At 39.1% G+C, this 15,477-nt stretch overlaps 2 protein-coding genes across 6 annotated transcripts; both read right to left on the bottom strand.

Moving 5' to 3' along the window:
- Nucleotides 1–2,525: 2,525 nt before the first annotated feature.
- On the bottom strand, nt 2,526–8,388 carry LOC131299115 (acid beta-fructofuranosidase-like). Its single transcript, XM_058324690.1, has 7 exons — nt 7,899–8,388; nt 7,389–7,397; nt 4,780–5,639; nt 4,287–4,448; nt 3,967–4,202; nt 3,015–3,102; nt 2,526–2,894 (listed from the first exon to the last, which is right to left on the bottom strand). The coding sequence occupies exons 1-7, from the start codon at nt 8,296–8,298 to the stop codon at nt 2,634–2,636; spliced, it is 2,016 nt and encodes a 671-aa protein (XP_058180673.1). The 5' UTR covers nt 8,299–8,388; the 3' UTR covers nt 2,526–2,633.
- A 453-nt stretch (nt 8,389–8,841) lies between these two features.
- Nucleotides 8,842–14,973, bottom strand: LOC131299116 (BTB/POZ domain-containing protein NPY2-like). Of its 5 annotated transcripts, none has more exons than XM_058324693.1 (6): nt 14,562–14,888; nt 13,948–14,143; nt 13,459–13,638; nt 12,006–12,075; nt 10,363–11,541; nt 8,842–9,773 (listed from the first exon to the last, which is right to left on the bottom strand). In XM_058324693.1, the coding sequence occupies exons 3-6, from the start codon at nt 13,518–13,520 to the stop codon at nt 9,225–9,227; spliced, it is 1,860 nt and encodes a 619-aa protein (XP_058180676.1). In that variant the 5' UTR covers nt 13,521–13,638; nt 13,948–14,143; nt 14,562–14,888; the 3' UTR covers nt 8,842–9,224. The 5 variants fall into 5 exon arrangements, with proteins under 5 accessions (XP_058180676.1, XP_058180677.1, XP_058180678.1 ...); XM_058324694.1 differs by having other exon boundaries at nt 14,088–14,143; XM_058324695.1 differs by having other exon boundaries at nt 14,088–14,143; nt 14,764–14,878.
- Between the last annotated feature and the right edge of the window lie 504 nt (nt 14,974–15,477).

Here is a 15,477-nt window from a genome sequence, read left to right as displayed (position 1 = left end):
AATTCAACTTTTGTAACTTTAATTCCGAAGGTTGATTGTCCTAGATCTTTCAAAGAATTCTGACCTATCAGCATGGTAGGATGGGTGTATAAGGTGTTATCAAAGGTTCTAGCTAATAGACTCAAAAGCCATTTACCTTCAATTATTGGTGAATCTCAAGCAGCGTTTATTGAAGGTAAACAGATATTGGATGGTGTTCTTATAGCAAATGAAGTTATTCACTGTTGGAAAAATAGTACTCAAGGGGGATTGATCCTGAAAATTGACTTCGAGAGAGCCTATGATTGTGTCAACTGGGGATTTTTACTAGACTTACTTGCAAAAGTAGGCTTCGGGGAGAAATGGTGTGTTTGGATTAAGGAGTGTTTGTCGTCGGTGTCCATGTCAGTGTTGATAAACGGGTCAGCATCAAAGGAATTCAAGATTCAGAAGGGACTCCAGCAGGGGGATCCTTTATCTCTGTTTCTTTTCAATATAGTGGTTGAAGGGCTCAATATTTTGCTAGAAAGAACAAGGGAGCGGAATATCATTGCTGGAGCTAGAATTGGAGCTAATGGGTCAAATGGGGTTGTTGTGTCACATCTTCAATTTGCAGATGTTACGATTATTTTTTGCAGTAATGATAGGGAGGAGTTGGCTAACATCAAAAGAATCATTCGGTGTTTTCAACTCATGTCAGGGTTGAAGATAAATTTTTCCAAAAACTCGTTGTGCGGAGTTAAAGTGAATCATCAGGAGCTAACCTCACTTGCTCGGGTAATGGGATGTAAAGTCGATTATTTGCCAATTAAATACCTGGGTTTGCCACTAGGTGCTAAGCCAAATAGAATCAGAACATGGGATCCAGTGGTGGAGAGAATGGAAAAGAGGCTTAGTGTGTGGCGTGGGAGATTCAACACTTCAGGGGGAAGACTTACTTTACTGAATTCTTCCCTTAGCAGTTTGCCTATTTACTTTATGTCCATGTTTAAAATGCCGGTGGCAGTTGCAAAGGTATTGGAAAAGATCCAGAGATAATTTTTTTGGGGTGATACGATGGAAAAGAGAAAGCTTCATCTGGTCAAATGGGAGTTGATTACTAAAAAGAAAGAGTTCGGAGGGTTAGGAGTAAAAAATTTGATGATTCAAAACCTTGCTCTCCTGGCCAAGTGGTGGTGGAGGTTTTATAAAGATAGCGATTCACTATAGGTGAAGGTGGTCAAAAGTAAATACAAGTTGGAGCAAAGATGTTGGTTACCTCAGTTGCCATCTTCTGGCAAGTCTTCAACTATTTGGAAAGACATATGCTCGGTCAGGGACTCATCCTCTGTCATTGGATCAGTTCTTCAGGAGGGCTTCAGAGTAGTTGTTCATTCTGATCAGGACATCTCCTTTTGAAATCAGGTTTGGCTAGGTGACACAACCCTCAAGGAGGAGTTCCCTCGATTATACCTAATCTCTGCTCCAAAAGAGAAGGTGATCAGGGATATAAAGATGCAAGTGGTGGTGGCAGATGGAACTTGTTATTCCAGAGAAGTTTGAGAGATTGGGAAGCTCAACAATTTGATGATTTTCTCATGCGTTTGCAGGCAGTGATTTTGGATCAATCCAGATGTGATATGATGTGTTGGAGATGGGCTTCTGATAACTGCTTCTCCATGAAATCAGTTTATAATAAATGGGAACAAATGGGTTTTTCAAGCAATCGGGTGATGGGTTCAATCTGGAAGAATATTTGTCCCCCAAAAGTGGAAATATTTGCGTGGCTGGCACTGCAGGATCGAGTGGCATCAAGGTCGATTCTCCTCTCTAGAAATTGATTCCTAAGGGCCAATCAGTGATGTGCCCCCGCTGCTCATTTCTGTTAGAAACGCCTGAGCATCTTTTCCTTCATTGTCAATTCTCGTGGCTTGTGTGGTCATTGATTTTGGATTGGTGGCACGTTAGTTGGGTGTGCCCGGCCTCTCTGGTTGATTTATTTTCATGGTGGCTAGGGAATGGTTTCAAAAACTTGGAGAGGTATGTGGGAAACAACTTTCCATGCTACAATTTGGTCTTTATGGTTGGTCTGGAATGATCTTGTGTTTAACAATGCTACATGGCGAGTGGAGGATCTTGGGGAGTTAATTAAAACTAGAGTAGCAATGTGGATTAAGGTGAAATTTGATATTAAGGTGCACTCGGTGGAGGACTTTAAGAGTTATCTTGATGGTATGAGGAAGGTGAAAGTTTAAGTTCTTTGGAGAGGGGTGGGGCGGTTCAACTCTTTGTTGGATGGTCCTCTTCTTCCTTTTTCTTGTTTTCCTTTGCTCTTAAGTTTTTATGCTTAGTGAGCTTCTTCTCGATGTACCCATTTCGAGCTAATAAAATTTCTCCGTTTTGTTGAGCAAAAAAAAAAAATGTTAGCACTGAACATGTATTCATTCTCATTGGATTAAACAGTTTCACCTGTTTAATATTTTTACGTTATGTTTTTATACGCATGATTTTCCAACAAAAGGGTTAAAGTGTCCACCCGAACACGATACAATTTTAAGCAGATCAAGTTTGAACCAAGAAATATGACACATTTAAGTTAATGAAGTAGGTATTTTGACACGATCCCAAAAATGACCCCAAACCCGAATAGGGGCTATGCTGAGCTATTACTTATTTCAATTAAAAACTAAAAGCGAAAAAATAAAAAAATACAGTGTGGCCACGTGCCCCCACTGCTTCCTTCTTCCATTCGCCGCTGAAAGAGAATGTGCAGACTCCATTTGCCATATCTTGAGGGAGGCTGTGATTTTGGCCTCAGTACAGTTGTTAAACAAGAAAATGCGAGCGTCTTCGTAGATAGCTTTTGTTGGATACACTCTTGAAGTGATGCAAGTCCTTCCCCCTTGAGCAAAGCCTTCTACTATCGAATGATCCACCTAAAATACATAAACCACAAATTTCAGTTTTTAACAAAATTACTTTTCATCAGCTGTATTCTTGGAAAATTAATTATTGGTTTATTAGGATGTTGATGAAACAGAAGCATTTTGACTTACCAATATTCTCATAGTTAACTTTTCACCTTCTAGCACTTTAACTCTGCTTCCAGAAATGGACTTCAAGACGTCTGTTGCTTCAGAAGATCTACAACAAATACATGGACCTTGGCTAGTGAAATTAAGGTTCACTCGGCTGTATCATATTTTCTAGAAATTGAAAACCGTCTTGTGCCCACTATTAGAGTGTTATGGCACACAACCACATAGGACTCGGCTCCCCTCCAGTCTCCTCTCCAGTTTGGTTTTGTGGGCCCATGTAGGGCCCGTCGATGATCGAAACCGTTCATCATGTAGATTTCGTTGAGACGAGTGACCGTACCAAAAATCACGCTCATCGGATTTGTATTGATACCTGATCGGAACATATAAACTTGCAACCAACGAGTTCCTATCCAGTGTGACAAACACCAATTTCAATATGTTTCGATCAGGTATCAATACAAATCTGATGAACAGAAGTTTTGGTATGGTCACTCGTCTTGACAAGATCTACATGATGAACAGTCCTGATTATCAATGTTGGCCCTACATGGGCCCACAAAATGCAAACTGGAAGGTAGACTGGAGGGAAGAACCTGAGGGGAGGCGAGTCTGACAACACAATAAGCCATGCAGACATATAATATAGTAATAACTTCTAAATAGATATTTTATTTGCCAGGTTTGACGTACCGTACAAGAATGCCATCACCGAATTACGAAAAAAGTTTTATTACAAGTTTTTGAGGGTATAAAAAGCTAAAATATTTTTACAAAAGTATCTTACACAAAACCTCCTATAAGAGTGACAAGGGAATAGCATTCACACTTTATGATTTATTTGACGGGTTCTTTATTTATAGCTATACATAGACTCACAACCCAACCCAATCCAATCATTTTAGAGAGATTTTTGTATGCCTTTTATATTAGAATAACTTTACTTTTGTTAGAAATTTGGCAAACGTACCTCGATTGATCGGTGCAAAAGAAAATGTGGATATTTCCATTAGTTCTTTTGGCAACGTAAAAATACATAGAAGTCTGCTCAACAATGCTATTATCGGAAAGAACCAGTAACCCAAATGGTCCTAGTGCACCCCTCGTAATGCTTCCACCACTTTCAGCGCAGCTGAAGACCACATCGGCTTCGTTTGTTCTCTCCAAAACTTCCTTATCTATCACAAACTCAGCAACGATATCTAACTGTGGCATTGTCAAAAGGGCAAATATCAACCAATATATTTGAATTGCTTCCTAAGCTTTCAAAATCAGAAAAATGACACTAACCTGAGTGGTACTGCCCACATCCAGAGGAACGACTGACCCTGCTTCCACTACCACTTTGTCAAATTCATGGCTTTGTGACCTTAAGCTCTCAATCTCCTCAACTGGCCATTGAATTAAATTGCTACCAGTCTTCTTATCAAACAATATTGTCCTCGGAATAGCCTGTTGTACATTTAAAAAAGCATAATATTTTTTTTAACATGTATGTGCTAATAATGACTAATCCTTATGTTCAATGAAAAATATTTATTTAACACCAGAAATTCGAATCTTTATTCTTGAAAATTAACTACGAAGGAAAAGACACGCGCATGCATCTATATAATTAATAAACATGGAAGATCATCTTTCCTCCAAATTTCTATACTCGAATTCTTAATATATTTTTAACCATATAATGTGGCAAAAGTAATGAAATACGAAAATTTTAAAGCACGGATTAGCTAGCCTTGCAAGTGAATCAAAATAGATGGAAGTATGAAAAGTTAACTACCTGAAGGGATGCCCAACCCTTTTTGATGTCAACGCGTTCGTCATCACTCTCCGGAATCCAACCCCATAACACTCTTCTCTTCTTTATGGGATCGTAAAATGATTTGGAGGCATAAAATTTCCCGAAATCGTACCTTAATATTGCAACACCCACATCTATATTTGGGTCATCCGAAACCCATTGGTTAGAACTTTCATTATATGTTCCAATAGCATAGTAATCGTTCCTGTCATCATCAAAGCTGGCTTTCACTACATGCTTCACTCCATCACCCTTAACTGATGTGTCCAACCCGTTTTCTTCTATTTGTGAAACCGGGTAAAAGTCCACACACTCCCACATACCCGTACCCAATGTAGAATGGAGCAAGTCGTCCAGCAACACATAGCTCTTGAAGTCTAGGGTTTCATAGACCAAAGATATCCCAGTGCCATTAATCTTAGATCCGATGGTGATTCGCCACTTGCCTTCGGACGTTGCCCAAGCAGTTGTCGGATCGCGAAAGTCTTGTGGATGGATACTGGGTGGTGGTTTTAGAACCGGGTTTCCAGGGTATTTGACCCAGTTAACGAGGAACGGATCAGATAGGTCAGCAGGGTATGCTAAATTCTGGACCTGCGCAAACTCATTGGTTGATCCTGTGTAGAGCATGATGACTTGGCCATCTGGTAAGGTGGTGGCAGACCCAGTCCAGACACCGTTGATGTCGTACCACTGATCGGCGGACATGGCTATGGGAAGGTGTCGCCAATGGATGAGATCTCTTGACACAGAATGACCCCACACAATGTTACCCCACACTGCAGCTTGTGGATTGTACTGGTAGAACAAGTGGTACCATCCCTTGTAGTATAGTGGACCTAATTTGGAGGTGAATTAATTGTGTATGTTTAAATAAAATCAATGAGTAAACAAAAGTAGTATAAAAATGTAGGGCTTCTTCTTTGGATTATTTTTTTGTCTTTCTTGAAATCTTGTTATTGTACGTCAAGCTTTTTGAATTTGTTTATTCATCTTGACAAAAAAATAAAAAAATAACAAAAATTATTAAATAGTTAATCATTTAAAATAAAACAAATATATCTATTACTTGAGATCTTTTGATTGAGGAAGTAAATCAAGTAATTATTATTGTTTTTGCACTTTTAAAATTATTAATGTCAATTGTGGAGAATTATGTTGGCAATATGCATAAATCATTAAATCATGGTTTCCCACATTAAACGTAATCCTTTTACTTAAGAGACCAAGATTTTTCATAAAAACTGTTATCTTCACTGGAATATAACCATGTTTTTACATTCAAACTGTTATGATATTATTTAACTATCGATTTATGAATTGTATATTATTTCACTGGAAACTGTAATTGTATAATATTTTTAAGCACGCTATCCTCGTAAAAACTATGATTTTACCTCATTTATTATTAAGTGTTATGGATTTCAATATCAGTTAGGACATACATACTTTTAATAATAGCCAAAAACTATAATCGAACCATCCTGACTTTTTTCATAACAGCCCAATCAATCACGGTTTTAAAATCGCGATTAGATTATAACAATCACAGGTAAAGACCAGGATCTTCTCCATTGTAGTAGTGATTTGTGCGTTAATTGTTCATCTTGATAGAAGATCACAAAAACATAAAAATGTAGACCAAAGTTCAAGAAAATCAAGATAAGACAACGGTGAAGACAACAATTTCAAAGTTTTTTCGTCTCAGCAAATTTGTTATTTTGCTTTTGGTTGTATATGTTTTGCTTTTAGATAACAAGTGATTTAAGACACAATACTTAATTCGAATTCAACAAAAATTCAAAAAAATACGAATGAAAGTTCTGAAATGAAAATTTAGGGCGAAATTATTTCTTCGGTAGGTCCTGGATGAGTACACAAGTTGGGAATTGGAAGAAACATGTAGGATGGTGGTATGTAAGTGCAAGTGAATTAAAGGGCGATCTGTTCCTGCCTGAACTTAGTATGTACGGTACTTTAAGTGGAGCTATCTATGTCTCTTTTAATTATCCACTAAATATGAAAAATTTTGGACCGTTATAAATAATGTTGGGAAAATGACAGCCCATGACGTATTTTGATAATTAATATCCGTCAAAGATATGCTGAAAACGTTTGTTAATACTGAAAATATCATTAACGGGTATTAATTATCAAGACATGTCATTGACCGTCATTTTCCCAATAATGTTTGGCTAACTGAATTGAAATCATGACCCTGTGCTTGATTGAATCGAAATACATCCTTAGGAAGGCTTCCATATCGAAAAACGAAAACAGAAGAACCGAGGAAGAAAAATAGCCAAGATCGATCTGTGTACGTACTTTTTGTTACTTTTGCTTAGAGAGGAGAAGTTTTTCGGTGCCGGGTGGGTACCGGCCACGTGGTGCCGAGCACCATTTCGATCGTCCAAACATGTTTTGGTAAATTTTGAGTGTAAAATTACCAAAACATTCCCTTAAGCCCAAATAGATTTGAGCCGTTCAAAATACGTTTGGACCATTGAGATGCGTGCTCGGCACCACGTGGCCGGTGCCCGCTCGGCACCGATTTTTTTTTTCTAGAGAGAGAACAGAGAGAAAGTTACCATTGGGATCTTTAATTAGCAGCCGAAATCACATATAATCCCCCAGAGAGCAAGGCAGACACAAATTCAACGGAAATAAAAACTAAGGTCAGCATAAAGAAAATGAAGAGAATATATTATAAAAAAAATCAAGCTTTGTTTGGAACTTGTGGGAAAGAAAGGCAAAGGAAAGAAAAGGAAAATTTAAAAAAAATTCCTTCACCATTGTTTGATTTGAAGAGAGAGATGGAAAAAATTACTAGCAAATTCAAATTATGTGAACAATGAAATTTTCCTCTCATTTCCCTTCCATTTTTCATCCACTTTCTTTTCTCTTACTTTTCCGAAGTTCCAAACAGAGGGTAAACCATATATATCCAAAATATGAATTTCCAAAACCTCTCTGAAAGATACTCTGATCGACTGGGTATGAACCTTTTTTTTTGGGCAAATCAGAATAAAATGTATTTCTACGTATATTATATGTCATAATAGTATGAAATTATACTTATGGACCATAAACAAACAAACCATTCATCCAATTCTTGTTTGGCTGAAAATGAAACCCTGTTCTCTGCCAATCCAACATACGCTGCGTCCATGGGTATGATGGATATCCCAAATGTAGGCCCCAGGACTTCGCGGAAACCCCTTCTGCCACCCCTCGTGGCAGCAAAGGCGGCGGAGGCGACTTTATTTCCTCCGATGTGGTCGAATTCCAGTTTGAACCCATTCCAAAATAGGCCATCAAAGCTACTAGCGTCCAAAATCCAGATAACATTAGCAACATTCCCTTCACTGGCCGGCGGTGGTTTTCCTGGACCTTGCGGGTTTCTTCCCCATCTGGTAGGGAGGTGTAAGGATGCGGGAAAACGGCGGGTTCGTTATTTTCCGATTTGGAGGATGGATGGAATGAGTTGGAGTCCACCATTGTGGTTGTGGTTTGGGAACGATCGAGACTCAAGAAGCCCAAGTATATATATACACATATATCTGAGAGAGAGAGAGAGAGAGAGAGAGAGAGAGAGAGACAGATGAGGAGAGACGGGAGAGAGGTTGAAAGAGATTTGTGGTTATAAAGAAGTCCCTTGGCTCTTGGACGATGGATTTTGACTTGCCATAAATGGACATCTCCAACTACAGTACTATCATATATGGTCGCTCTATTGCTGGGTATAGGATTGAGCAAAAGGGAAAGTTTTCAATTGCTAATGGAGTACCGCCACATGTTTCACACTATAAATGCTCCACCACACATTGATTGGGGGTTCTACCACATTGTGTATTTGTGTGCCTCCCATATCAATCTGCTGGTAGTGGCCCTTAAACACTATGTGGCAATGCTCGAGCAACATTAAATAATCATTCGAGGGAGAGATGCGACTCGAACATGATACGAGGCCAATCTCTTCTAGTTCACATGAGAATCCCCATTTCAAAACACTAAATATTAATACCAAACTGAGACAATGACTACAAAGAACAATCAGTACCAAAGCATAGCATTCCTTTTCCACTTGTGGTACATCAAAACTGCCTCATTATGACCATCCCATCTCTAACACAGAAAGTTCAATAACAGTTGAGTATTACCTCCTACCTACTGGGGAAGGAACTAGCTAAAATAACAGCCAAGACTTACCAACCAAAAAAAAAAAACCCACATCCCCAATATTTTCTTCTTTACAACCACATGCGATACTCTCGCTTGAAAATCATAGGAGGATTGTGCATCTTCTTCCATCCCAAAGCTCAATGCATTCACGTCAGCAGGTTCTTCTAACATCCTAATGTCAACAGATGCTACAACTTTACAAACTTACCCAGCCCCCAAATTCCTCATTGCAGCATTTGTTACTAAGAATGCCTCCTACTTCTAGAAGGGGTGGACTTGGTTTCTTCTGCATTAGTAGAAGCGGGACTATCCGATGTCTCAGAGCTGCTATTCTCGCTATGCCTCTCTTTACTCGACCACAGCTTCGAAAATATTTTCTTTGACATCATCATGCCTTTCACTTTACTAGCTGCAATTTTCTCTGCATTCGTTTTCGCAACATCGTTACTTAACCTTAGGGTGGCAAGTTCCCCTCTCAAAGACTTGAGCTCCTCTGCCGTTGGAATAGCATCCCAGTCATCTTCTGTGTTGGTTGTGGCGGATCTTGAGCTCCCATGGGAACCAGTTGGGAGTAGAGCCCTGAGGGACCCGGGTAAGTCGGGGGTGGTGCAACCGCCAGAGGAGGAGGATGTGGTGGTCCTGACCTGCTCGAAGAAGAGAACCTGAACGACGACTCTCATGGGCAGACGTTCGTTTTGAACGGCATGCTTGCAGGCATCTGCCGACAGCTTCTTGCAGTCCATCAGCTTGCATATTCTTTTTCTCTCGCTCTTGCTTATCCCCGGATGTTCCTGTTCCACAATCAATAAATAGTTGAACATCTCGGAGATATGAATTTGACAGTAAAGGAAAGGCAATTTATGAAGGTTCTGGAAGAAAAAGAGCACAAGAAACTAAATGTAGCCTAAGTTACAGATGGTTTGATTGAACAAAACGGATGAGTTCCATATTTGCAAAGGCTCCTTGCTCTGCCAACTAACGCATTTTTAGCTGAAGATCTTTTACCCTAAGAAAAACATTTTCCAATGCAAAATACTATCGGTTGAAAATGTTTTAGTGTCTTTGGTTTGGTTGCAATCATGAAAATGATGGAGCTAGTGGCTGGTGGGTGCTGGTGGTGGCAGCAGTGTAGCGTGGCGGGGAGGTCATTGTGATTTAAGTGTTACTGGTTGTTTGATAGTATTGATCCAGAAAACGCTTTCTACTAAAATCAACTCATTGTTTATTTACCATAAAACACATATTTTGTTGACTTTTGTTTTGCTCAAGTCAATTCTGCTGACAAAAACAAAAACAGAAAAAAAATAATAATAAAAACATATTCGGCCACATGGTTCAAGGCTTCAAGCTAAAAATAAGAGAGAGAAAGTAAGGATTCACCTTAAGATACATGTCAATGGCACGGTAAAGACCATCATGGGATGGTCTTGCCAACTCTGATACCATTTGTGCGAGATCTACAAATTTTGAAAGAAGTAAATTTGGATCCCTGCTGATTTCAGCAAGGTAGCCATCAACCAGCTTAGCCACTTTCACCTTGGAGGCATCTGAAACAAATGCAGGACTTTGAATCTCCTGGAATTCAATTTCCTCCTGAAAATCAGTCACAGAGTCCTTCTCCTGCTTTATAAACTCCTCTACTAGATTTTGAACTACGGCAATTTCAAACAAAGTTGTTTCCCCAGCTGGAGTTCGAATAAAAAGGTCACCCACTGTGGCCTCCTCTAACTGCTGACCAATTCTCCTCACCACCTCCTTTCTTCCCATTTCTCCGCAATCTAAAGCAATAACAGCTTGTACCAATCTAAGTAAGAAACTACAAGAAACACTGTTTTTCTCTGTGGGCAGCAACCAAATTATGGTTTCAACCACCGACCGGTTCTTTATTACATCACCACCTTTTATCATACCTTTACTGAACCCTGGTAACCTTCGGAGGGCGTACGCCTTCAACGCTTCTCCAACCACATCGCCAGAAACTTTCCCCTTTGTTTTAATCGTGGTAATGACCCGTTTGTATAAATCTATTTGAAGGTCACATAGGTCCTCCACCCACCAGTCCTTTGGGACCATTGGCTGTTTTCTCACTCCATTCCATTGCGGATCATTTCCATTTTCAGTTGGGAGTTTCTTACGGTTATATGTATAGGACCATTCCACTCTTGATGTATCGACGGAAGCTTTAGAGGCTATGGAGTCTAAGCAGTGGCTAACTACCTTCAGCTCCTCTGTCCATGGGAGAAGGGACTTTGTGGTTTGAAGAACAATGATTGAATCTTTCCAACTCCGGAATATGCTTGAATTGAGGAAAACATCGATCTTGTAAACGAGGTTTCCTTTTTCAACGGTTTCGTACATCTCAAGATATTCTGCCGCACAACGAGTGGCGACCACGTTGTACGCATTCAGGGTCACTGTCATGCCATAACAGAATTTGGCACACACTTCAAAGGCTGCAGGTCCACCAGGAATGTCGTCAATGCACATTTCGTCAAGGTTTTCGTCGTTTGAGAGCGCAACCAGTTTCTGCAAGCGGGCACTCTTCGACAAGAGAGGGAACTACACAATGTGAAGCATTTTGCTAGTATTAGAAACATCCCACTGAAGGATACACAAACACAAAATTATACTAGATTTGGGGAATCATGATTAATCATTTCATTTTGCTGTTGGATCCACTCAGCCTCATTTTTTATTGGCCACATTGAGCTGCTACCAGATACAATATGTATTACTTCACCTAGAATTCAGTTCGAGCTTCTAACAGATACTATTTGGATTGTTTACCTGGAATTGAACCCTTAAAGCCACAATCAATGTCTATCAGACAATCATCCATCATTACTCTGACCATTAGATTTCTGTTGTGCGAAGCAGATAAGATTGGCATGAGTTCCTATTTCCTATTTCTAATCTGTTCGTCTATTGCAAGCGTTTTTCAGTTTTAGAAACATAATGCTCAAAATGCGGTAAGCTATGTACTCAATAGATTGCACTCTTTGCAGGGATGCATCAGTACAAACCTTGTGCAAATAAAATTTTACATCCCCCACGTTAATGACTGCGTCAGTAGCCAACTCAGTTGCTACATACCTGCACATAAAAGATTTCCTCAAGTCAGCTGACATACATAGGAAATTCTTAGAAAACTCAGAAGTGGGTAGGAGTACCATTTTTTTTTTTTTGCTGGGCAAAAGAAATTTATTAATATTTGAAGAAGGAACATGCACAAAGATTAAACGGACCAAGGGCATAACGGCTAAGCGCTACCCGAGACCCAAAAAGCTAGAGGAAGGCAAGACGCCAACCAAACAACAGGAACAAAAGAAAAAACACCCACCAATAACCCAAACAACACCAAACCTCATAAACAAATCAAAAAATGCCTAAAACTGCAGAGAAAACCTAAGCAAAAAAGCTTGGCAAGAAATGGATTCAATAAAATGGACGAAAAATTCTGCATCATAAAACCATATTTTTGGTACATTCTTCCCTCACCTTGAAAGGCTTCAGTGAATAGAGTGAAATAGAATAGTGACAATAAATTTATTTCCAGGGGAATGAGAAAAACATGACTCCGTTATACCCTATAAGGCTTCTGTGAAAATGAGAGATACACATCCAAGTTGAAAAAGTATCTCCACAAGAAGTGTAGCCAAGTAACAGCAACCAAAATAGACCATCAACCAACCGTGAATGTTATGCCATCCTCCAATAGACATCATTTTCATACAACGCCTAAGTTATACTAGTAGAAGATGGAGCAACGGTAAGCTTGACAAGAGACAATAGTCACGATACAGATTTACTATATAGTTTTCTATTTTAAAATTGGCAAAGAGTCAAAAACTAGTGTTGCCAAATTAGCTAAGCTTGGACTTCATGAGAAACATACCCAATCAATGTCTTTCACTTTCAATTCTTCTAATTCTAACAAATCGAGAATAATGTTTATAGATGGTAATATTGGTATGACAGGTTTGTGGTTAAACACAAACCCACCACCATTGACGCTTCCTAATCAGAGTAAAAACCAATATTTCCTTCTTATCTTTGCAATGGAACAGTACATCTGATGAAATATACTCACTTGAATGCCAAATCAAATAAACCAAACCGAAATCAACTCTCGCCAAAATAGAAGAGCAGAAATTCCATTCTCCTGTTGCCCTATAAAGGAACAACAATTTGCACATATAGTATTTAACACAATTTATGCCTGCTACATAAGCTGTTAGGCATAAAATTAATACCCAAACTACACATTCATAACAAGAAAATCTCAAAAGATAAGACACACAAAGAAATCCACCCAAACAAAGCCTTCAAAATAGGCTATTATGGATACTAGTCAATGACAACACCGCAGCAAAAACACAACCAAACATAGTTACAATGCAAAGAAAAAACAGCACATACTGTTCAAGAAAAAAGATCTGTTTTTTGAAAAGAACGTAAAAGGGATCTGAGACTGACCTTATATTGTCACCATCAGTCTGGAATGAATCCGGCTTTGATCCAAGTTTCATAAACTTCATTTTGGATACTTAAAGATTCGTCTCCCCTCAAAGATCTAAATCCCCAACTTCAACAAACTCCAGCACTTCCACCCTCACAGCCACAAATCAAAACCAAGAGGGAACTTGTATTGAACTCCTGAAAATGTGAATTTTTTTCCTGGAGTTCAAGAAAATGAAGGAAACTCTGGATCAAAGGGAAAGAAAGTGTTGAGTCCTCGTATGGCCGAATCTTTCCCAGAAAACAAGGCAAGTGAATAGAGAGAGAGAGAGAGAGAGAGAGAATAAGGGGAGTGGTGTGATTTGTTACGAAATGTAATCACACGAAAGGGGAAAGAGAGAAAGATAAAAAGAAGAAGGGTTTTGCTTCCTAGCTCGGTAGCAGAGCCCACGGAGTCCGGGCAGAAAGGCTCAAAACAGGAGACAAAACAAGCAGAGTCACACCCACCGATATTAATTGCTCAAACCAAGAGAGAAGAGACGACACCCCCACTTGCCCACTGACACCCCTTATTTCTTTATTTTATTATCCTTTTTCCTCACTACAGTCGAGTCCCCCCCCCCCCCCAAATTCCTATAATTACTCACAAGATTTCAGTAACCCAAGCACCGTTGCAAATCCTCCATCACCAGTGGAAATTGACCTGCCATTGAAAAGATCAACCTTGGTATAAGTTGAGTGGACTACCAAATTTGTAGACAATCTAGAACAATTTGCATAGATGACCATGCCAACGCTGTTACCAACAGCATTGTTTCGAAGAACTTAACCAATAGAACATTGATTCTGAGAAAATTGCTCAAAAACATAAGTCTAGAACACCTTCCAAAGTCATAAACACACGAACAGATGCATAGTGATGAACAGAAGCTCAAAAAAGAGAAAATGGTCTTAAATCAGAAAGAACAAATCCATTTTTGTCACAGGATTAAGATTTTGTAAAAATACCCAGATTTGAATATTCACAAGAATCAAAACCCGCAATAATATAAACAACAAAGCAAAACTTGAAAATCTGAAACAAACCCGTTAAAGATCAGAGGAAAAGAAGAGGGTCCGACCTTCAAAACCAGAGGGCGAAAACCGGCTGGAAAGGGAAAGCAATGAGCAGGATGCAAGAGAGAGAGAGAGAGGGGGGGTATGTAAAATCATCAGAGCGACAGAAACAACAGAGAACCCCACCACACCACCAGGAAGTACCAAAGGGCGAATGCAGAAGAAAGCAACCAACAAACAAAAGAACACACAGGAAAGAGGGAAAACCTCTCACTATCCAAAAGATGAGTTGTCCCTAATCTATGCCAGCCACTCCAGCGACACCATGTTCACGCAAAAAGCCAAGCTCCCTTCAGAATGTTCCCACAGTCTCATCTCTTTAGAATCAGCACCCACCGCCCCCACCCCCCAACAATATACTACGAGTCCCCTTTCTTTTTCTTTTTCTTTTTCTTTTTCTTTTTCTTCCCTCTCCTCTGCCTTTTCGGCTTTTTCCTATGCCTAGACTTTAATGGAAAATTGCATGTGCACCACGGCATTCATTTTCACATTTAATTTTCTCCGTAGGGGTATTTTTCTAAGGTGCGATGGGCAAGAAGTGTGTTACTTTGGTGGGTAGAGTCAAACCTTAAACCGTTAACTATGGTCTGAACACTTTATTTTGTGGAGGCTGCTAATTATAGAAGAGATTAAATTATATCTGCAGTTGTTAGGTTAATAGAAGATTATAGTCGTATGATCGAGAAACACATACTTTCCAGTTCATTCACTCAATCAAAAATATAGTAGAAAGCTTTGAGGAAGTTTCTCCTACAATAGTATTTCCTTCATTCCAAAAAGAATGACAATTTTTAAAATTTGTTCTATTTTTCATTGTATATATCTTTCAATCTATAATGTTTTTCATGAGTTTGAAAATTTTGTATAATAAAATTAATCGAGAACTTTCAAACAAGATCTATATTGCATATTTTTTGAGAT

This window comes from Rhododendron vialii, chromosome 8a, assembly GCF_030253575.1.
Source record: "Rhododendron vialii isolate Sample 1 chromosome 8a, ASM3025357v1".
Taxonomy (NCBI): domain Eukaryota; kingdom Viridiplantae; phylum Streptophyta; class Magnoliopsida; order Ericales; family Ericaceae; genus Rhododendron; species Rhododendron vialii.
The sequence above is the reverse complement of the archived record's forward strand: the minus strand, read 5'-3'. Positions and strand labels throughout refer to the sequence as shown.